The sequence below is a fragment of the Siniperca chuatsi genome, linkage group LG5 (genome assembly GCF_020085105.1).
Source record: "Siniperca chuatsi isolate FFG_IHB_CAS linkage group LG5, ASM2008510v1, whole genome shotgun sequence".
Classification (NCBI taxonomy): Eukaryota; Metazoa; Chordata; class Actinopteri; order Centrarchiformes; family Sinipercidae; genus Siniperca; species Siniperca chuatsi.
This window is the reverse complement of record NC_058046.1, coordinates 8,025,240-8,049,031: the sequence shown is the minus strand read 5'-3', so window position 1 is coordinate 8,049,031 and position 23,792 is coordinate 8,025,240. Positions and strand designations below refer to the sequence as shown.

The window sequence follows — 23,792 nt, the reverse complement described above, 5'->3', positions numbered from 1 at the left end:
GGTACATTTAGTGTTAAATGCAAAAACAGTCAAAGTTACAACATTGGCAATGTTTCTAGTAAAACATGTATACTTTAGAAATAGAGCTGGAGGCCAAGTACTGATTGACTGATTCATTAGGAGTTCTTCTCCTGTTTGATTTAAAAGCCATTATCACACTCCAAATTAGATTTTAGATATAATTTGCAATCTATGTATTCTGTCACTCACTCTATTGCAGACCGGTTGTCTGGAATACTGGAAGGTGATTTATTTTAATACACTACATCATTGTAGTGCGTGAATGTGTGAAACAGCTTGTGGTTTTGAATGCACCCCTCCTTTAATGTTGCATTCAGGTTCCATTCAAAGGACGGAAGATTGCTTTTTTTTGTTCTACATACAAACCTACTAGTAACCCTTCTTAAAGCTGATGTCACCTGTAAATCCACTCAATTATATATACATACAAAATAAACAACAATGCGCATCTTCTAGTGAGTCATTTTCCAAGTCATCATTTGCAGGGCAAAGACTTTAAAGACACTTCAGAGGCACGCCCACCTCAACCGGGGCCTTGTTTTAGAATGGGCGTGCCTTACAGTGGCTGTGTAGTGTAGGGAGTAAACAAGCTCCAGGTAGAGTCACTTGCAAAATGTTGTTTCTTTGTTTTCAGCTATCAATTTTTTTTTTATTGAATTTGTCAAATCGAATTAAACAGAATTATTCTGTGTGCTTATTTATTAGAACCTTCAGGTGAACTGACTTTAAATCAAGAAAACTCATGAAACGTTCAAACACAGTTAGGACAATGATACAATGAACTATAACAGATGAGACTACAAACATAGATATTCGCTGGGAATATTAACCCATTTGACACAACATATGCTTTAGAAGCTTTGACTCCAGTGCAGCAGTATTTAGAGGTATTTACCACCTTTTATGTTCACCCTTGTGCGAGCAGCAGCAAAGAACACAGCCGGTCTAAATCGGATAAATGTTTGTGTTTTTAACACACCCCTAAACCACGTGTTACGTTTCCATAGTCACGTCACATCGGCTCCACCATGTTGTAGGAAATCCACCGCTGCTCTTCACTCACTGTCAGATTAGAGTTAAATCCGAGGAGGAGGAGGATACCCTGTCAAGACGCTGTCTGCATCTTGGAAGGATTTTCGGTGTTTGTGCATTTTAAAGAAACGCGACTTTACGTGTTGCAGTCATTTTTTTTCTACAATAAAGGGCCTGGACATAGAAGATGAAACGCCAGTCTTCCGTTGATGTCTTTGCCTGTCCGCCGATTTGCCAATACGTTAAAATGTTAGCTGGCTAACTAGCTGAAAAAAGAGTGACTAACGTTAAATCGGATTAGCTTCTAACGGCAGCCTCCCTGTAGGTAATATCCAGGTATTATTTGCTATTTACTTGACAACTATTAAGTTACACAGCAAACGGTTGCCTCTATTTTTTAATGTTTATTACAATTCTACATTTGTGTCAACATTACTACTTAGTGCTGTAATTATTCGCTAGCATTAATGTTGCTGCAAGCTAGCTAGGTTATTAGCCAATCAAACCACAACAAGAGCTGGAGCTCCTTCACTAGCTAATCTCAAGTGTTTGTTGGAAAGAGCAAACATAAAATTAGTGCCTCCGACCACAACCGCAAGTCAAGACGGAGCTGACAGCCAGGTTGAAGTGCTAGCTTGTCCCCGGGCTAGCTGGCAAGAGAGCTGTACAATATTTTCTCCCCGAAATTAGCCTTCAGACGAATTAAAGATGTCAGGAAAGGATAAAGACAAAGACAAACAGGAGAAACAGTCCACAACGGAGCGGCTGATAAAAGGTGAGTGTTTTCTTCAATGTTACATGCGTACAGTAACGTTACTCGCATCATAAATCCTTTGACTGGTTGCTAACGCATGAATTGAAAACCACCTGTAGCTTTTGGAATAACTTTGTCTAAACTCCTTTCTGTCAAAAAGTATATAATGTTATTATAGCAGCCAGTAGGCTTATAGCGATGTGAGACAAAAGTTGAATATAGAGTAATTATTGATTATTTTGTATGTTCCATTGTAGTCACATCCATAGGGGCTTCTAAGCCATTCCCTTTTCCCAGGAGATGCTCAGATATTTGTGGATGAGGGTGAATCTGGGCAGCTTTTTTTCTTTGATTTTTTTTGCTTAGGATAGAGCTTCATAAATCATCTCCATAGTTGTCAACTGGTATATGTAATACAGCACCACATAGCAGAAATCAAAGGCGAGAAGTTGTCCTATATTGGTGCCAGTCTCCTTGACATTTAGGATAGATGAAATCTTAATTCATGAGGTCGTTGTACACTCACTGGAATACCCAAGGTCTGCTCAGGTTACCAGCAGAGCTTGACAAGATGGATTCCTTCACACTGAGGTTGTCGTGGCTCATTGGACAGACAAGACACCATTTGTTGTGTCTGCCCACGACCGGACAGGCAGAGCCAAGTCTGAGGTAGCTCCCAAGAGAGAGAACCCAGTCCCACCCCTGCCACCACCACCACTACTCCTTAATGCCAACCCAGCCCACATCCCGGTCTGTCTGCAAGGGCACTGGGAGAGTGTCCTGCCAGGGGACTGGAATGCTGATGTGTGAGCCAGTCGGGAGAGGGTGAGTTAATTGTGGAAAGAATCTCCCCAGTGATGTTCCCAACATGGCAAGCCACATGGCGGAAAGAGAGAATAGGAAAGTGACAGGGAAGAAGAGAGAAAGAAGCAATATAGACTGGAGTAAAGACCGCTTCAGGGTGGGAGCCCAAACCTATAGTAAAATATCACGATAGGTTCAGGTTGAAAAATGTGGACAAAATCCACATTAGTTGATCCTTGGTGTTTGCTGGCAGGTAGTCACAGAGGTGTTTCCAGTGTAACTGGTGGCTGTAAGAGAGCTTAACTGGTAGACTACCCGAGGACTCATGCTGCTCTGGTTGTGTAAGTTAACAGTTAAGCTCAATCACTGCTGAGTATTGCAGTCGACCTGGTAGCTCAATCACTTGGTTATTTGATCTGATGTTTTCTCCCCAGGCTGTGCGTGAATATACTGTAGACTAATAGGTGTGTGGTGTGTGCCACCTGCACTTACTGAAGACAAGACTTTGCTTGGCAACTTTTTTAAGAGATTCATGTCAACTTTAATACAAATTAAACCGTGTTGTTGGTGTGTGTACCCTGAAATGAAATAAAATCTAAGATATATATATATATATATATATATATATATATATATATATATATATATATATATATATATACACATACATACAGATAGAGTGAGAATAAACCCAAGGCCTGGCTATTTAGCTTACGAGGGTAATGCATTCACTGATAATTAGAGCAATCTGAAGTGGACTTCATGATTCATCTAGCCACAGTCTGCTCCATTCATCTCTACCCAGCCGCATCTTTGTAATTCAATCCTCCTCTATTGTGTTGATTTTGAAACAATAGCGAACATATTCTAGACGCTGGCTCATATCAGTGTCCAAAACATTATCCTCGGTGGACAGGATGGTAGATAGTAGTGTCTTTGTTTCTTCAGTCGTTTGTTGTCGTGCCAGACAGTGTGGGTGTTGATGCAGTGCAGCAGTGGCCCAATGTGTGTGTGTGTGGTTTTGAAGAGTTCATCAAACATTAATGCTAATTAGGCCAGGCAGTCTCTAATAAGAAGCCAGTATCAGGGCGGTGGCAGATTATTATTTTTAACAAAACATTTTTCTTCATTGGGTTATGTGTCGGAAAAATTAGTGGCTGACTTCACTTTGTCTCCACCGTTGGTTTCTTTCACCGCACAGTGTAGTCTGTTTGGATTGAGTGAAGCTCTTTACTGGCAGCCACGCATTCATTTGTGTCTGTGTTTGAACAGACTGGTCCAGCCTTGATTGTACAGGCCAACCGACCCACAATTTATTATTATTGTTATTATTGTTATTTGGGGGCAGGGGGATCATTCCTGTTGAGTTGGAAGGAGTGTTCAGTTCTTTGGCATAGAGACCAGCTATTATTGTCCAGCGCGGGTAATTACTGCCAGCCTCCAGGCAAATGCTCGTAAATTTGGTCATCGTGGCTGTTGCCTGAAATGTTTCACGGTCTGGTTATCTCATGCCCATTATGTATCCTATTCTGTGTCATCATGTTTTAACAGAGTCTGCTTTGTTCATGCTGGAGCCTTCCTTCAGTGTGACAAGGCTTTTAAGTAAACAGCCCCTGAATCTGGAAGCCCTTGCTAATAGAGGCTTTACCTAATCTGTTCTTAAGGCTCGTACCTCAGCTTACAGCTCTCTTCGCAGGCCGTGCCTCGTAGGCCTGGGAGCACTTACTGTTTATTTATACCACACTGGTCAACGCATGACAGCTTGTCCTCAGCACAGGCTAGCCAAGTTGGAACTGTGCTCTAGCTTTTCCGTAGCAGGCCAGGCTATAGTCTGTGGCCTAACTAACATCAGTTACCTGCATCTCCTGCACCGAGTCAAACACCACCTGCAGTCCCATATTCACAGCCTCTGTTTTATTGCACCACCGATAAATCTAACAATGTGTGTTAAATATGTCTTTACAAAGCTATAAAAACATCAGTGGATCAGCTTCTAATATGTTCCTCAAGTCCAGACTGAGACACAATCTTGAGTGAGAAATACATTAGACTACCTCTGCACTCAGGACTGCATCACTGATTAGCAAATGCACCCACACTATAAACTCATTAATGCTTTTTTCATATTGCTCTTTGATTTGCGCTGTGTGGGTGTGACAACATTCTCAGAATGCCGCTCGCTCTCCTCTTCTTGGTCATTGGCACTGGCACAGCTTATCGCACAAGTAGTGCTGATTTCCACAAGCTGATATAGGTATTTATGTCACAATTGATGGCACGGGTGTCCTGTGCACTGACCTTTGGATGGATTTGATGATATCAGGAATCCAGGATGAAACCATCAGTACGAATGTGTACTGTGCCAAGGTTTCTGTGGTTTTTATGCTCACTTTTTTTTTTAGTTGTACAGGGCAGTCGTTTATAACACTCATTTTTGCACTTTTCTATGTAATGTCTCTGCATGCCTTACAGACAGTGTTGAAAAACCTACCTGACTAGCTTTACACAATGCTTAATTGGTGCCATAATGTATTTGGTGTGTGCCTGGCCTGTTATTAGGCATAGCAGCTGTAATCCCTTTTACCTCGCAAGCCCTGGAAGTGAGAGGGCTTGGATCACACTCTACTATTGTTTTGAACAAGTGCAGCTTAGTCGGCAACTATCTGCGCCTGGAGTTTTATGAACTGATGGAGCTGCTGCAAATGTTACAGCACTAATCTGCACAGTTGACAGCTTGGTACAGAGTAGAATTTTAGCCTTTTAATAGACAGTGCTAGTTATACAACTTCTCTTTAATTAACACTTGATATAATTCACTGCATTAATGTTCCATTTCAGAGAATTGGATTTAATTATACTTTCCTAGTTACATATTGGTGAGTTTGTATTAAAATGCACTGTTTTCCTTTTAAACTACCTCTCTAATAGCTATCTATGTTTAATGTCTTAACTTCACAACTGTCCTACTGCTGGATCCTCTGTTTGACAGTGACATTTTGCAGTGTTAGATGTTGCGCACTTGACTGTGTTTTGATCATGAAGCTCTCAAGTCTCAGCCTCGAAAGCACTGACCTTTTGTGATGACGGTAAAAGGATTGTGTAGGTGGTATGGAGCAGATTACTGAGGGAAGGTGGGTCAAGTGAAGTGTGGGGCTTCTTACTGTCTGTCTTGCTCATCTCTTGCATGACATTATCATGTAGGTGTATATGTGCCAATAACTTCATCTTGGCCCAGTCAATGCAAATGTCACCTCTCATTATTACAGCTTAAGCAAATGCAATCTGAGATGCAGAACATGTCTTCTGCTCCACGTTTCTTTCAGGGGTCATATCTTCTTTTCTTGCATAGATGCATTTCATCCAATTGTCTCTTGAATACCTTTTCAATTTGAACAAGCTATTTACAAGTTGAACCTCTCTAAATGATAACAAAATGATAAATGATATTGCATTTTTTCTTCAACAGCTGTGCCATACCCTCCACAACATAAGCTGACTGTAAAAGAGCTATATGAAGATGGCAAGCCCAATGCTGAGCTGCTCCGCAACCACCTCGTCAAAGAGGGCAGGGTGGAAGAGGACGTGGCTCTAAAGATAATCAATGATGGGGCCAACATCCTCCGCCAAGAGAAGTGCATGCTGGAAGTGGATGCGCCTATAACAGGTAGGCTGGCTGATGCCCACTGAAAGCCTAGAAGGGAAGTCTGGACATCTCATTGTTTTCAGGTCTGGGTTTTCAGGGTGCCATCTAACTGTGCTGTGGTATCTTTAAGCAAGACACGGAATCCCTGTTAGTTCTAGCAGTGCTGTTTAGCTGACTCTGACCGCCTTGGAAACATACATGTCTTAAAAAGTATATACACATACTGTATGAGATCCCCGTACAGGATGGTTCAGTAGAGATTCTTCCAGTTCTACCCTGTTTAGTAGTTTGAAAGAGTAACCATTGAATGCAGAATACATTAGTCATTCCAAGACAGCATAAATAGTGTTGTGAACAAAGAGTAAACACAGCACCAACCTAGGCATTATTCCATTGCAACACTGTTTCTGTATGCCGGCAGCTGGTGTATACCCAATTCTGTGCCAGATCCGAGGGCCTTGCAGGCTGTCAGAGTCAACTCAGTCATCAGCCAGTTAAATATCTTCTCAGCTGACCTTTGCATGGCCTCAGGGCAACACACAGAATTCAGCACCCTCAGATCCAACCAGCTTTCAAGAAAATATGATCTTTCATTTCTGGGTTTTTCTCACATATAATTTACTCAGCTCCCCCAGTTTTATTACTGTTTCAGTTTCTCTAAACACATCAAAAGTCATTTAGTATAAAGTTTGAAACTTTATTGCAATTGACAAATTGTAACCTGAATACTATTGTTCTAATGTGTACAAGTGAAAATTGGTAATGAATCATGAAGTCCACAAGTGAAAATTGGACATAAAAAGACATGTCAACCATCATCTTTCCGTGCTGTTGGAGAGATGACACTTGAAGTACAGCCTTTATTTTGTTTTGTTTTTTTGTAGGGCTAAACCCTGTGTAGAGCCAGTGTGATAATATGTCTTTACATGGTTATAGTAGATAATATGAGGATACTAATTATTTTGTGTGAACTTTTCTAACACTGAAAAGTATTCATAGTTCAGTTGTTGTGTAATAAAACATGCAATATTGTTTGCACATTCCACACAATCATAAATCCTTCTCTTAAATGCTCCCATCTACGCATCCAGTATCAGACACTAGCGATGGCATTCTAAGATATTTGCCATGCTTGTGTTGCTCTGTAGTGTCATTGCAAGGGAGGGTCAGATTTCAGATTGTAGCGTTTCTCTCTAAATACTGATGCATTTAATCAATTTGCAAAAGTCAAGTTAAATTGCTCTGGCTTCAGCAATAATCAATATAAAACACTTCAGACGCATCTGCCATGATTATATGAGCTAAAAACTGGTACGTCACTATTACTCCTGCTGCCACTGTCAGTACGTTTAATATCATTGCTATTATTGCTAATGTCACAATGCATTGAAGCTGTAAGTTTAATAAATGTAGAAGCTTCTTTTCGTTTCTTTGCAAGTATGGCAGGTTTTAGAATAAATTAAGACCAATGTATTGTATATCCAGACTAAGAAAACAATTATTTTAAATATCAGTATGCCTTGTAGTTGTTACATGAGCAATTAACAGCAGTGTGTTTGTCTTTTGGCAGTATGTGGTGATGTCCATGGCCAATTCTTTGACCTTATGAAGTTGTTTGAAGTGGGGGGATCACCCAGCAACACGCGGTATCTCTTCCTCGGTGACTACGTAGATCGAGGATACTTCAGTATTGAGGTAAGTTGTTGTGTCTTCACATTTTATTAAATTGTAATGATTTTTTTTACAGTTAAATAAAAAACATTTGTGTTGTATTGTGAAGATAGCAGTGAAGACACTTAAAGGTCCAGTGGGTGACATTTAGGAGGAGCTATCATCTAAGTTTGTTTTCATTAGTGTATAATCAATATATCAAGTCACATTGTGAATATTGTGCATTGAACAATGTGATATGTGTCAGTGTATTGTTACAGCACTTCAGTATTGGTGTGTGATGGTATCCTAGTGTTTTGCATATGAATTAGGGCTAGTGCTGGCAATTCAGTTTAAAATGAGTTGATGTAATAAGATAAAGGTAGACTAAACTGGATGATGGTGTGTCCCATTTTGATTCTCAGGGTGGTTAAGATGGTGACCTATGGTCAGAATAGCTACTAAAATTCAAGGCTTACTGCAGTGCTGCTTTGAAGATCTTACTTCAGTGCTTCTCAAATCAAATGGGTTTTGCTGTCTGAAAATTCTATTTCAGTGACAATTTCAAAGGGCACAGTTCATACATGCTTATTAGAACGTTTAAAAATAAGATGGAGGATTGGAACAGAGAGCTGCAGTCTGGCTGTACAAAGTGAAACTGCAGTATCCTTATTGAGATCCCTGGCCGGAGGGTGGCGGCTGTAGTAAGCTTGGATTCATGACAGTTACAATGGTGACCCCAAAAAACGTATCAAAGCATCAACAGAAAAGACTACTGCTGTGTAATCCGCTCCTCTGCTGTCTACCTGTATTGGTATATTCCTAACAATCATACTTTCGCATATTGGTTTGTGTACATTAGGTAAAATAGGTTTTTGGTCGAGTACTGCTATAAGCATCAAACGTAAGCTGTAATTAGCTAAAACAAGAGACAGATCATTGAAATCAGCTAGTCAAAATGAAAAATATAGTAATGTTCTGTAAGATAAGCATCGATGCTGACAAAAAAAATTGGCAGAAATGGTGCCAGATCTTATGAAATAATCTTAGTTTATTAGACTCACTGTCATGTATTCTTAATCACAGTGAGGTACTGTATTAGTTCCACATCATAAAGCCTTTAGTGTCTCCAGAGGGAGCTGCGTGAAGTCTGATAAAGTGATGTCACATCAAAGGCTACAAGTTTGAAAATGAATGAAATCTGGGGGTGTGGAGAAATGAGCTTACCAGACCTCTGTAGCCCGCTCCTCATCTCTGCTGGAGGCTAGAGGCTCGATGCTACATTTTCTTAGCTACTAGCATAACACACCTGAATGTCTGACTAAACTGTTTGTGGTCGAGTTGCATTGTCTGTAACGTAGGTGCCAGGTTTTGACAAGGACGAAGAAAGCTTGGAATAAAAAAGGTTCTGCTGCATCGATTTTGGTCCTTATTTTGGTCCTTTTTAGTCTGACAGTGTTATCAGACTGCAATGCCAAATCAGTGGAGTACTCACTTGAGTGATATGAGACAGGGAAATATGTTCTTTGTTTTGGTGTGAATGGTGCAAAAGGTAGTTACTTACAACTTGTCAAGTTTTTTTTGCCTTTGTTAGGCAGTGCTGATTCATCTGTTGTTGTTTATTTATTTGTTTGTAACATCCTGAAGGCATTGCAACATTTTAGGAGTATGTCTTCAGGAATATTTGTAAAGGAGGAGCAGAAAATAGGATATTTCATAAGGATGGTGTGGAGTGGGCTAAATGTAAGAGTCAACAAGGCAGTATGCTAACATTTTGACCACCCTGTGGCGGCTTTTGATGGGCACTGGGTAGTACATTGAGGTGGGTGAAATGTCACAGATGAAAGGAGTGGACTGCAACAGCATAGGGAATGTGTCTGTTGAAGACCTCAAAAATGGCACTGGGATTATTTTTCCATATGTTTCTGTAGGAAAGTGACACCTGAAGTACTCCCACCCCAAACGAGATGGATGAACTCTTCTACACTTGAAATACAGTTCTGTGTTTGAGCCACAGTGCTTATCAGTGTCACTCGACACTCCTCCACCCACTGTGGTTGAAACACGGGTGTGATCAGAGAGGAGTGCAGAGTGTACATCCTGCTGTCAACACTGTCAGAACTAACATGGAGCAACTAATTAAAAGTAATGGAACACATACTGTATGTTTACATGATATTCAGTCAAGCAATTAATCTAATATAATTAAAAACAAGGCTTTCTGGAAGGATGTATCATTTAGCCTGTGAAGAGACTATCTGGTTATTTTTACCAGCACAGGATGAGCGTTTGTTGCTTACCTATTGTACTGTAGCTTACAACTTAACACATAAGCAGAGTCGACCAAGTTGTCTTGATTGGTCAGAAGCTGAAACGATGAGTCAATTGATCATTAAAATAGTTTAATTTTAGATTAATAGATTAATTTTCTGTCAATTAATGGCCCAGTAATTTTCAAAGCAAAAATGACAAATATTCAATGGTTCCAGCCTCTAAAATGTGATGATTTGCTACTCTTCTCTGTCATGTATGATAGTAAGGTGCATTTCACTGGGTTTTGGACAGATGATCAGATAAAATAAGGAATTTGAAGATGAAACCTTGAGCTCTGGGAAATTATACTGGGCATTTTTCATTATTTTCTGACATTTTATAGACTAAATGATTAATCGATTAATAGAGAAAATAATCAGCAGATTAATCAATAATGAAAATAATGATTAGTTACAGTCCTTGATTGGTCAAAACAGTGCTCAGGCATAAGTAACGCTTATAGTCAAAGAACTACAATATGGAATAGTCTGTATGAAAGGTATGGGTGATTCTTTTTGCATATTAGAGGGAGTAGCTTTACCTGATTTGCTGATGTAAAGTCACCACAAAACAAAAGAGCCTAAAAGCCCCAGATTCTTGTTATTTTCTCTCACTGGCAGGGCTGAACATTGTCTACGTTTTAAAGGAAGGCCACAGAGCTCACTTCAGTAACACATAAGACAAATATAGGAAAATGGATATCAGGATGTGGTAACCTTGGTAACATAAAGAGTCCCTGTAGCCTCTTGAAATGGCGTATTACCTTTGCAGGCCAGCAATTTGCCAAAGTCTAAATTCAGTGCATGTGAGCAATCCATTTTATTCTCTAAGCTCTTCTTTATCTACTATCGAAATTCTCTTTGATCCAAGAGAGTGTGTCAATGGGCTAACTCTCCTAGCCCCAGCCTAGGCTCTATACACACCAAGTACAGGCTGAAGTGTGTATGTATTTACGTGTGTGTGTGTCTGGGCTTGAGGTGAAGGTAGACAAAGGAAATGGCACAAAGCTTTGTGTGGCAGACATGAACACTGGCTGCCTCCCCCACTTCAGGCTTGAACACAGAGTGGCTGGCTAAAAGAGAGCAGAGGGCTCTCATTAAAACCTGTGTCAGCTCCTAGCCACTCCAAGCATGTCCCTTTCTCTGCCTCCACGCTTGGGAGATCAAGTCACACCAACAGTCCCCTCTACACATTTATCTACACTTCACACTTCACTATTCCTCCCAACAATGGAAGTGAATAAGACAAGATAGTCCTGGCACCCCCACTCCTTTTTTTTTGTTTTTTTGTTTTACATTGTCAGTTACGTGAATACACACCTGCTGACTCTGGTTACCTTGGCATCTTGTTCCAGTGACTTAATAGCAGGCCATGGTTGGTGCATGATAAAAGAGTGGGCTGAGAGTGGCAAGTGGCAGCTATTGGATATGGAGCAGTGCCCTGTCTTAGCGCTGAAGAGAAAGCAAGTTCATTTGGATTGTAAATGCGCGTCTGCTTTTCAGTGTTTTTTTTTTTTAATTAGAGCCTCTTATATGGCCAGAAGAAAACATCCTATTGCTTCTCAGATGACATGAGTTTGTGAAGGAAAAACAAATCTTTTAATTGTACATACGTTTAGAGCATATGAAAGGAATCATTTTGTTTCCATTAAAAAAAATCTCCTATTGGCTGTTGCTGCAATAAATGGCAGCTCAGCTAACTTGCTTTGATCAAGGTCACTGTCAGACTGAAACATAGACAAATGAAGCAGGTGTGTGGGAGTATGTAATTTTTTATTTTATTTGAAAAAGTAATTCAGTCAGTCATTTAAAACACTGACAGTCATCTGCAATAATATGACCAACAACCTGCATGGGTAGCAGAGTTTCTTGGTGGGCCAATCTACAAGCAATACCTAAGTCTCATGCTCTTTGGTAGCTCTGCTGCAGATGGCTGGCTCAACACTGGAATGTGTGTGCTTACCCACAACTCATGAGTCAGTGCGCTGAGTTGTAACAGGTGAACATTAGACAAACTTGAGGTTGGTGTGTAATAGAGCTGAAGCAATTAGTTAATCAATAGATTAGTCGACAGAAAAGCAAAGCAACTATTTTGATAATCATTTCAATCATTTTTCAAGCAACAACTCCAATCATTCTCTCGTTCTGTAATGTGAGAATTTGCTGCTTTTTATATCATTGTAAACTAAATATCTTTGTGGATTTAATGGGAAGAGAGCATTGGAAACTTGTCAACAGCTGATTTTAATCCTGAAAACAAATCATACAAGCACTTTCAGAGCTCAGACTTTCAAGGTCAGTACACAACTTTGACTTTTACTTCTCCTCCCTTCATCCCACATTTTCTCTCTCTCTGCCTGTCCTCCCAGTGTGTTCTCTACCTCTGGTCGCTCAAGATCAACCACCCCACCACACTCTTCCTCCTGCGTGGGAACCACGAGTGCCGGCACCTCACAGAGTACTTCACCTTCAAACAGGAATGTAAGTGCAGTGCTTCTCTCAGCCATATGAAGGCCCGTCTAATGTGCCCATACACTCTCTGTACCACTTCAGAGTGGCCTTTATCAATCAAGTTTCAGATTTCAGACAAAGTCTGGGTATAGGGGTATGGCTTGGTACTCACAGTGTAAGTGCAGGATTGCTCTTGCAGTCACTATTGCAGGTTAATTGATCATCCTTTTTATTTCCACACACAACAGGCACAAATTAGGAATTAGAAAACACAGGATTTTGAGAAATATTGGTATTTCCACACCAGAGAAGAAGTGTGTGGCAACTGTGAGGTGACTGACTCCCCTTAATAAAAAGACTAGCTTCCCTTAAATAGGACATGTTTGTCAGAAAGTGTCTGTTGGATCAGGAAGTCCCTTCACAAGATGTGGCAGTTCATCAGCGTTACAGACTCTGCAGAGGAGATGAAGTCTTTTTCTTTTCATGTTGCAGACAAACTGCTGGAGCATGGAGAGCAGCCAGGCATGCTGCTGATGCTTTTCAGACAGTTGCACGCACTGCACACACTGATTTCAATCTGTGACAGTTGAGTGTGTGAATCTGTCGGTGTGTGTGTGTATGTGTGTGTGAAGCAGGTGTGGAGACATTAGTATGCAAACTCAGAAACAAAGACATTTTGGCAGACAGCAAAGACAACCTTGCCAGCTGTAAATAGATTTCACTCACTACACCCCCCACCCCCCCATTTCCACCCACATACCACCTCATCTGCACACATGAGCACACACACATACGGGGGGTGGGGGGTGAGGTGGGGTAGGTGGGTGGGAAGTCAGGGGGTGCATTACTTACAGAATTAAATCTATTTTTGTACCTTATAATCATTCAAGCACAAAACTCAGTATTTTGAGTTTATAGGGCTTTTCCATCAGTGCCTGCTGGCTAAATTGCCTCTGACTAGTGCCTATTTTTCAATACTGCAAAAAAATCGCATGTAATGGGAGGAGAGACGAATCTAACATGCTTAGACTGAATGTGATGAACCTTAATTAACAGAAACGATTCTGCTCCCTGATATTATTTAATTTACTCTAAAGAGTACGGTCTAGACCTGCTCTATAGGAAAAGCGCAATGAGATAACTTCTGTTATGAATTGGCACTATATAAATAAAACTGAATTGAATTGAAAAATTTAATTTAAAGACTGCTAAACTAACTAATCATTTCAGCACATTAGATCATATTAGAGATTTGTCCAAGAGATTAGGTATTGTAGTTGAATATGATTACAAGTGTGACCACATCAGAGATATTTAATAACTGCCCCGCTGACCTAGACTTGTCTTAATACAGTTATTGACTGTAGGTAGAGGAAAAAGTCCTCTTAATTCTCAGTTAGTGTTACCTCACTCCAAACATTTTGATTTGGGCCATTTCTTAAATATTTTCTCTTACAAGTTTATTTGTATAGCACATTTCAACAACAAGGCAATTCAAAGTGTTTTACATAAAACATAAAAGCAACAAAGGGAAATATAAAAAGATATTTAAAAACACTTAAAATCAGTTAAATAGAAAATAAAAACAGGAGAGTAAAAGTATAATTATGGTAACATATTTTGTTGTTCTCCATAATGTGAGCCAGTGGTAGCATGTAGATGTTAACCAAAAGAGGCCCCAGAATAGAGCCTTGGGGAACTCCACATGTAATTTTTGTCCGCTCAGATGTATAATTATCTATAGACACAAAGTAGTCCCAGTCCTTTACGTAGGATTCAAACCAGTTTAATACTGTTCCAGAAAGTCCCACCCAGTTTTCCAGTCAGTCTAGTAATATTTTGTGGTCGACCGTGTTGAATGCAGCACTGAGATCCAATCATACCAAGACTGAAATTCTGCCACTGTCTGTGTGTTAATGTCATTGAAGACTTTAACGAGCACTCCCAGTGCTGTGGTGTGCTCGAAAACCTGATTGGAAGACATCAAAACAGCGGTTTAATGCCAAGAAGTTGTTCAGCTGTTGAAAAACAGCTTTTTCAATGATTTTACTTAAAAACGGGAGGTTTGATATGGGCCTATAATTGTTCATTAGTGACGTGTCTAGATTGTTCTTTGTGGTGTCTTGATGACTGCAGTTTTCAGGACCTCTGGGAAGACACCTGAGAGAAGAGACATTTTGACAATTTGTAGAACATCTGAGGCCATGCAATTAGAAGCATTTTTGAAAAAGCCTGTTGGCAGAATATCAAGGCAGCAGGAAGAGGATTTCAAATGTTGTATAATGTCCTCCAAGTTTATATGGTTAATAGGATCAAATTGTGTCATGCTATTTGAAGTGATCTCACTTTAAAAGATGTCTGCGGTCCCAGAAAAAGTTGAAATTGTCAATAAAGTGCCCTGAATGGACAGTGCATGCAGTTGAGAGCCATGTGTTCAGTGCCAACAATCTGCTGAATCTCTCAATTCCTCTTCTGACTGGTGGTAGAGGGTCACTGATAAACACCTCAGCATTCAGAGAGCTGACTGTGTTCAACAGATCAATGAAGTCATGTTTAAGCACTTCAGACTGTTGTCTCACAACATCATTGGTCCCTATGTGCAGTATGTTATTTTCCACAGTTGGGTGTGCAGCCACGATATGCAGGATTCTTTCTGCAAAGGCAGAGACAATATCCTTGGGAAAGCAAGTATTTTGGTGTTTTTACTAGACAAACTATGTTTGTTGCTAACTCCCTTTCGCAGCAGTCCATGGCTGTGTCCTACTAAGAACAGGGGTTGAAGAGGCTCTCTGCCTGGATGATAATGCAGGCCAGCCAGTCGCATCATAAATCTCAGGGCGCTGGGCTCTGCCTGTTACTCGTTGTCCCATTTCCCAGGGAAATGATTTACTCTTAGGCTTTGCACCAAGTGTTAATTAGCTGTGTGTTAGCATGCTCTTCACTTCTAACCGGTGGATTTTGGTTTCCAGCACTGCAATTTTCTGTAGAAGTTTGTGGAAGTCGTCTGTGGAGAAGGGAGGCATCTTGCTGCTAATTAGCTTTAGCTAAGTATGCACTCACTGCAGTACAGGCTTGTGCTGTTGGTAGGCCACACTCATGTAGTACTGAGGAGGTCATGAAAGTGCTGAAGATATGGCAATAGCTTACTTTATCTGAATAAGTTACAGTACTAATGATTTATAAGTATGCAGGAGCTGCTGCTCATAATTTCTAGCAGAAAAAACAAGAATTTCAACAAAAGAATGCAAGCAGAGGCGAGAGCAAGCAGCAGAGCGTCTGCACTGTAAGAAAGCAGGAAGCAACTCCAGCAGGAAGCAACTGTAGGCAGTGGTGTTAGTTATAAAATGTTTTTGTATGTGATTGCGGACTATTGGGAGATGTTACATACCTATTATTATCTAAAAGTGGGATTGTTTTGATGGTGGCTTGTGTCCACAGGAGAATGTTCAGTCCTTTTTTTTGTGGCATTTCATTGAGTACCACCAGACCTGTAGCAAACACTGTCACTACTGCTAGCTCCAGTAGCTAGGAGGCTCATCGTCTCATGATGGGCAAGTGTCAGTTATAGCAAAAACTTAAATGAACCTAAATGAATTAATACTTTGTCATTGGTTAATCTATTCATCCATTGAATGCCACTTATCCAGTTCTAGGTCGCATTAATTTAATTTATAATATAATTAGGAACTATACTGCTGGGAAGCACTGAAAAAAATGCAGTGTAGTAATAAAAAATTCTTTGCCATATTGTACCTATTGATTTTCCATCATGCTTTAAGACTTTGGCTGGTATGATTGTGACATAGGTATTAAATGGCATTGTATGTGATATTTAAAAGGTTCGTGCTTTGAAGCATTAAAAACATTTTCATGTTTAAAACCAAAAATCTAGTGACCTACCATGGCTTTTATGAAAGTTGCAATGACGGAATTAATTTTTTTTCCTTTTCTGTCTTTTTCTCTGACATTTTATTTCAGATTTTTACCTTAAGACAGACACAAAAGATGTCAATTAGCAGTCCAATAAAAACGAATGATACAACAGTGAACATCTCAACAACAATAACAGATCCCTCCGCCCCATCTACCAACACATTTTGTCAGGAAAAAAATGAAGACTAAATAAATAATTAGATAAATAAATAAACAAAAGCAATCTAAGAAAAAAGTTGATAAAAACCTGATAATAATTGTAAAAAATGTTAATGTTAAATAAAAGGGAAAAAAACAGTGGTAATGTGTTGTCATGACACATATCATACCTTAACCATGAATGACTGCTTGTAGTCAGTTTTGCTGCACATTTAAACAACATTCACACCCAGACAATATCACAGTCAAAATGTGTTATCCAACTCACAATTCTCGACATGGGTGATAAATCGCTGCCAGACGTTATAAAACAGTAAATCCTAAGAGTGAATCTAACTTTCTCTAACTGCAAAAACTGCATTAGATCTCTTATCCAGTGAGTGTAGGTGGGTGGTATTTTGTCTTTACACCTAAGAAGGATTAGGCTAAATGAATTTTAAGATGAATTGTTTGATGTATGATGATTGTGTTTTACTTAAAATTTCTACATCATTCTGTACACTACAGATACTGTAGGTGGTGATGTCTGGATTGAGTCAAAAAAGTAATCAATCTCTGAACTCAAAATTTGCATAGGCTAAATGATAAAAGAGCGCCCGAAGCGGCTGAAATCACTGTCATTAAATATTGCACATGCAACACCAGGATATAAAAAGAAGAAATATAGGATGTATTGGTGCGTTATGATACACTTTTTGACACAGATTTGTCTTAGGAATGTTTATATCAACATTAATCAGCAGCTACGAGCAGAGAGAGCAGATCTAAATGTGTTTACATATTTGTTACTGCTCAGTGTGTATCTCATTAAAATATACTATACTAGACAGTAACAGTAACATTAGGTTTGAGAAGCAATATTTCCCTGTCATTTATAGGGACTGTTTGTCACAATACAAATACTGTATAGAAAACTTTCTGGCCAACAGAGACGCCCAAATAAATAGTAACAAAGAGGACAGAAGGCAAAAAATGTTTTTCAGCTGCCAACACTGATGAGAAAGCTTCTCTATATAGTTGTTGGAGGGTTTCCTTATCTTGGATCATTACCCAGAGGAATGATTATCATTTGACTTGGCTTTCTCCAACCCCTCCTTGAGGAAGCTGATGTAAATGGATGTGAAGGGGTTCTCAAACCCACCAGAGAAGCTGAAAGTTGCTCCTTCCTAATACAAGTACAAGCTTGAATCTATAGACTTTTCTATATGACCTTTTAATGCAGCATTCACTTGGTACTCATGCACTGACTTGTTCAATCTTTACCATTCACATTGTACTCTTCCTGGCTGTGTTCTGGGTGCTCCTGCCCTATAAGGAGTCAACTTCCTCCTGCCCTAATTTGACCTGCGTTGACCTTGAGTTGTGCAACTGACACTGCTGAAACTGCCTGGACACAATCATCAGTCTTACTATTGGCAGAGGAGCCATGCTACTTCTTCACAACACCTCTGACAAGTCAAATCAATTTTTATTTATATAGCCCAATATCACAAATTTGCCTCAAGGGGCTTTACAATCTGTACAGTATACGACACTCTCTATCCTTAGACCCTCGATTTGGATGAGGAAAAATTCCCCACCCCCCAAAAAACCTTTAAAGGTGGGGTATACGATTCTAATCCAGTACACATCTTTTTGTCAAATTCAGCGAATATCTCCACAGTCCGCTAGCTGTCTGTTCAGTGTGTGCACTGAAAAAAACTCTGTTTGTACACAGCCCTGGCTCTGTAAATGAGAAACAAAGTGGCTCAAACCGGGCCACACAACACTATTCCAGCCATGATTTGTGTGTGAGTTAACATTAAATGACTTGCCCACGGACATTCAGTTTACTTTCTAGTTTGCCAAGATATGCTGTTGTTGTGATGTTTGCTATAGTAGCAGGCGAGTTGTGAGTATCGCTGTCTAGAGCTGGTTTGCTGGCTCTGGAAAACCGTCTCGTCCTCTCTGGCTGTTAGCTTCGCTGTAGCAACTGTAGCGACAGTTTGCTAACCCACAACCTAGCTAAGCTAACCCACAACCTAGCTGACGTTCGTTACATTACTTCACCTGAATAAGATGCAACAGAATTTTTGCCATTTGTGGCTATATTTTGTAAAAGAATCAGATTATTCTTATGTTAGATGAGCTACAAAAATAAACCATATTTTGTGTTGTCGCCATGTGTTTGCTGCAGGTAAAATTAAATACTCTGAACGGGTGTATGACGCCTGTATGGAGGCCTTTGACTGCCTGCCCCTTGCTGCCCTGCTCAACCAACAGTTCCTTTGTGTACATGGCGGACTCTCACCAGAAATCAACTGCCTAGACGACATAAGGAAAGTAAGTGATCAACCACTGACACATGACGTTGTGGTAAAATACTGAAATAGCATAATTCTGTCGTGCATTATCTCAAAAGTGAAGATCTATTAATTCCCCATTGCTTGATTTTATTTATTTGAAATACTTTGTTTTGTACCGAAATCGAGTGAACTATAAGTAATACTGGTTTGAAATGGCTGTTGCAGTCTATTTGCTCTTTATCACCTTTATTTCCTGTATCTAAGAAGTCAGTCTAAACTACATTATCTCTACTAAGTGTGTTTCTGTGTTTTGTGCTCAACAGTTAGACAGGTTTAAAGAGCCTCCAGCATTTGGGCCAATGTGTGACCTGATTTGGGCTGACCCTGGTGAAGATTATGGCAGTGAAAAGACATCTGAACACTTCAGCCATAACTCCGTCAGAGGCTGCTCTTACTTTTTCAGGTATTACTCTACAGGTGCACTAATACCAAACCGTCAGAACAGATACAAATACAGCACTTTATTATAATATAAACAATTGATTTTCAAATTCAACTCAAATCAAATGGATTGCTTTTTATAGACCAATCTCAAACAAATACAAAAATAATGACAAATGATAATAAAATAGAAAATAGGCTGCATCACACAGGTCAGAGGATGTAGCTTCACTTTTTTGTAGGTCAAAGAGCTTATTGAGGCACTTTCAAAAATGGCCCTCTCAAAACAGGTTCACAGCCAAAAACAGCTTGTTCAGAATATGTTAAATGAAAATAGGATCAGAAATGGTCAACCGGCACACAACTTCGTAGCACATAAAATGGCTTATTTGGATTTCTGTAGATCGACAGATACAAACAGCTTATTCAGAATGGGAAAGAACAGTCAGGTAGTTATGTGTAACAAAACAGAATAGCACCTGAACCAGGCAAGCATTTCTCAGGAGGCCTTTTTTTTTTACTCCTTTCTTTGTAAGTTAAACAGAATATGGTATCAGACTTTTGTGTGATTCAGGTGTTGATAAGAGAACAGCTTAATTTGTTGATTTGAGTACTTTGGAGCTGGGCTAGCACCAATCCTGATACATGATATTGTGAGTCTGCTTGACTCAGGTTGAGATGGACTTTATCAATTTTCCTGGAGCTGGTTGCAGCAGCTCTTCATAAGTTTAAGTTGAGCCTAGTTATAACATAAGTGTTTATATAGTGGAGAATTACGAATCATCAAATTAAAACAGGTTGCACCACACAAACTAGTTCTTACGTAGATATTAGTTGTTACTCATTTTTAGCCACGCTAGCAGCATGGCTGTCGATGGTAATGTCGGTAGGTCCACCACGTTGGTCCAGACTGAAATATCGCAACAATTATTGGATAGATAGCCATAATATCAGGTCATGTTCCTCTCAGAATAAATTGGAATAACTTCAGTGATCTCTTAACTTTTTATCATCAGGTCAAAAACTCACTTTGTCCAATACTTTGGTTTATGACCAAACACCTGCAAAACTAAAGACAGTTCCATCAGCCTTAGCTGTACTTTGTGTTTTTGTGCTAATTAGCAAATGTTAGCATGCTAACTAAGATGGTAAACATGGTAAACATTATACCTACTGAACATTAGCATGTTAGCATTGTCCCTGTAAGCATGTTAACATGCTGATGTTAGCATTTAGCTCAAAGCACCGCTGTACAGCTTAACAGAGCTGCTAGTGTGCTGTAGACTCTTAGATACACACAGAAACTTCAAAGTATAACTGTTGCATAGCTGACTGAACTAACTAACAAAGCTAACGTTAGCTTGCTAATATATTAGCTACCCATTTAGAACAGAGTAAAAAAGGTAATGGGTTATGATAGACACTCGATTAAAATGCTGTTTAATAACAATGTAAACTGAGAAGTTTTTAATTTGCATTTCACAAAAATAACACGATACCTTAAATGACAAAAGGTGTGTTATGTTAGACTGAATGACCAAATCAGGCCACTTAACTTGGCGTAATCAAATATTTTCCACTTAACTGTATGAATACTACTAACTCTGAAACACATTTCTCCATGTATGCATACATAAATAAAACAAAGTCATACCTACATTTATAAAGTTTAATATATCGTTTGGCCTCCTGGAAGCTGTGTTACAGCATGTCATGCTACGATGACTTCCTGTTAATAGTTGGTGGACTCTGAAAACCACGCCCACCAGGGGAGGGGAAAACAATGGGCGCCACAATATGCAACCAAGGGCTGAAAGGCTAACAAAATGCCTGTAGCTAGCTAAAAACATTAGATTTCAGCATGTCAAAGGATTATTTTAGCACCCTATGTCTACCATAGGAAAAGGTATATTGACAAACTCAATATTGTCGGTCTATCTCAGCGTCCCTTCTCCTTACCTTGCTTTTCTTTGAGAAATGCTACTGTAGTTAGCTGAGGCACTTGCAGACATAGTAATGGATAGCTTTCTGATTTATCCACATTTCACTATAACTCAAGTTGCATACTGTCAAAATGCTTTAGCTTAACTTGCAGAAATATAGTTAGCTTAAAATTGACATTTGGATATTTGACCAGTGACAAAATGCTTGCTGCACATTCCATTCTTCCTGCTGATGCCTCACGTCTTATTGCCTGTATCCACTTCTGTCTTCTTAAGGGCTAATTTTTGCGGTTCAGCTTATAAAAACTTCCTATCGCACCACACAGCAACTTTTAGGCATTTTTCTGTTGTTTGCAGACGGAAGTGACAAGGAGGCACCTTCACTCACTACAAAGTCAAGGGAGAGCGATGAACTGTTTTCCCCTTTGGGTGTGGGTGGGACTTAATTGCGCTCTGTCTCTATTGGACAGTGCCACAGATGTTTCCTAGCACCTGATTTACACATTAAGACGTTCCTTCAGTTTTAATGATGCAACCTGATTTAGTAAATCACTACTTTAAACTAGTGGTTAGAACATAGGAAGGACTTTACACACAAACTTTGTAATGGTTTTACAAATAGCTGGTTCAACCAAATCCTGCCCTGGTCTGAAATCCACTGAAGTGGTAAATGTCAGAAATCATTCATCTTGGCCTGATGTTGATCTATGAAATGTTGATCGCCCACTTATTTTTCTTGAGCATTCCTAATGGATTAGAAGGGCAATGAAAGAAGGAAAGGCAGTAAAACCCCTCCAGTACCCTCATCCAGCTGAGCTTGCCTGCTCTCTTGTCTTCTTCCGTCTGATCTGGCTGTAGTCCCCAGCTTCTAGAGAGGCCAGCCGAGCCCATAAATACCAGAGTCCTGGCTCTGGATGCTCAGCATCTTTAAACCCCTAGCTCAACAGGCCAGAGGGCATGGCATGCTGAAAATAAATATGAAAGTATTTCCTTAGGCAAACAACAGTCAGTGAAGTCAGGAGTGGCCTCATGCCATTATTTTAATGGTTTAAGTTTGTAACAAGCTTTGACCTCCACTCAGGTCTGTCTCTCCCTCTGCTTCTTTCTCTTTGCAGTTACTCAGCAGTCTGTGATTTTTTGGTAAATAATAACTTGCTGTCAGTAATAAGAGCCCATGAAGCACAGGATGCAGGGTAAGTAGGTTACAATTTTTTGATTAATTTCCAGCATATCATAATATAGAATATGTTTGACTCTCTTTGTTTGCGGCCTAACAGGTATCGGATGTACAGAAAAAGCCAGACCACAGGCTTCCCTTCATTAATCACAATCTTTTCAGCTCCAAATTACCTAGACGTCTACAACAACAAAGGTTTCTGACTTGTTTTTCTCACTCTCATTGTTGTATTTTTATTTTTTTCAGTCCTTGAATCTCTCCTCCCATGTCTTTCCCTCTGTCAATCCTAGCTGCTGTATTAAAATACGAGAACAATGTGATGAACATCCGACAGTTCAACTGCTCCCCCCACCCTTACTGGTTGCCCAACTTTATGGATGTCTTCACATGGTCTTTGCCTTTTGTTGGAGAGAAAGGTAGGTTTGTTGTTTAATTGGGAAAATGTGGATGGAAAGCCACAAATAAACCCTTTATTGAGTTGACTGTCGTTCATTGACTTTGTGGAACAGACTGACCCAAAAACGCGAGATTTTTTATCTCCATGAAGTCATGGAATAGGAGTGAATTTTAAAATGGGCCAGCATAAATTACGCTTTTCATCAAGGTTTTCTATCTGCAGCTATAGCTCATTCAGAACACAGCTGGTTGAGTTTTAACAGAGACTAACAGATTGACACATTACACAATGAAATATTAAATGGAAAAATGTAGGCTTTTATTTATAAATCACTCAGAACTTCATAAAAAAAAATCATAGATCGTGTTTCTGTTTTTGCATGTTAGCCCATTTACTAAATTTGAAAAGTGTGCCAATGTGTTTTTTACATCTGAAACTGAAAATGTGTCTGCCAAACAGGAGCCTTTTATAAACCACAAAGCTAGAAATTTACATTATCAAGCAAAACAGTTATTTGTTACTGCATGGTTTTGCTTCCCAATTAAAGGCTCTTTATTGTATAAACCCTTTGGTTCTATAGCTGCCTGGTGAATTTAAGGGAATAAAAAAAGTTTAGATTTGGGGAGGACATTTAGACTGTAAATTACATAAATGTATCCCTTTAGACAATTCTGAACTGAAAGTCAGTTTCCACCTAATCACAAACATTTGAATTTATTAGTTGATGGAATTGTTTTTTTTCCCAGATAACAAATCCAAAGTGAAGTTGGGCAGTGTCACACAAACCCTG

The 23,792-nt window shown here is 39.5% G+C and overlaps 1 protein-coding gene across 3 annotated transcripts in view; it reads left to right on the top strand.

The window, feature by feature from the left end:
* Nucleotides 1–1,011: 1,011 nt before the first annotated feature.
* The window catches only part of ppp3cca (protein phosphatase 3, catalytic subunit, gamma isozyme, a), a 31,504-nt gene continuing 8,723 nt past the window's right edge, over nucleotides 1,012–23,792 (top strand). For 2 of the 3 annotated variants that reach the window (XM_044198093.1, XM_044198091.1), the window contains exons 1-9: nucleotides 1,013–1,828; nucleotides 6,078–6,275; nucleotides 7,825–7,949; nucleotides 12,586–12,697; nucleotides 18,936–19,081; nucleotides 19,368–19,507; nucleotides 22,544–22,621; nucleotides 22,706–22,800; nucleotides 22,896–23,021. In XM_044198093.1, the coding sequence (XP_044054028.1) occupies nucleotides 1,762–1,828; nucleotides 6,078–6,275; nucleotides 7,825–7,949; nucleotides 12,586–12,697; nucleotides 18,936–19,081; nucleotides 19,368–19,507; nucleotides 22,544–22,621; nucleotides 22,706–22,800; nucleotides 22,896–23,021 (1,087 nt within the window). In that variant the 5' untranslated portion in view covers nucleotides 1,013–1,761. Of the gene's footprint in view, nucleotides 1,829–6,077; nucleotides 6,276–7,824; nucleotides 7,950–12,585; nucleotides 12,698–18,935; nucleotides 19,082–19,367; nucleotides 19,508–22,543; nucleotides 22,622–22,705; nucleotides 22,801–22,895; nucleotides 23,022–23,792 lie in introns of all 3 variants that reach the window. The other variant, XM_044198092.1, reaches the window with a different exon arrangement.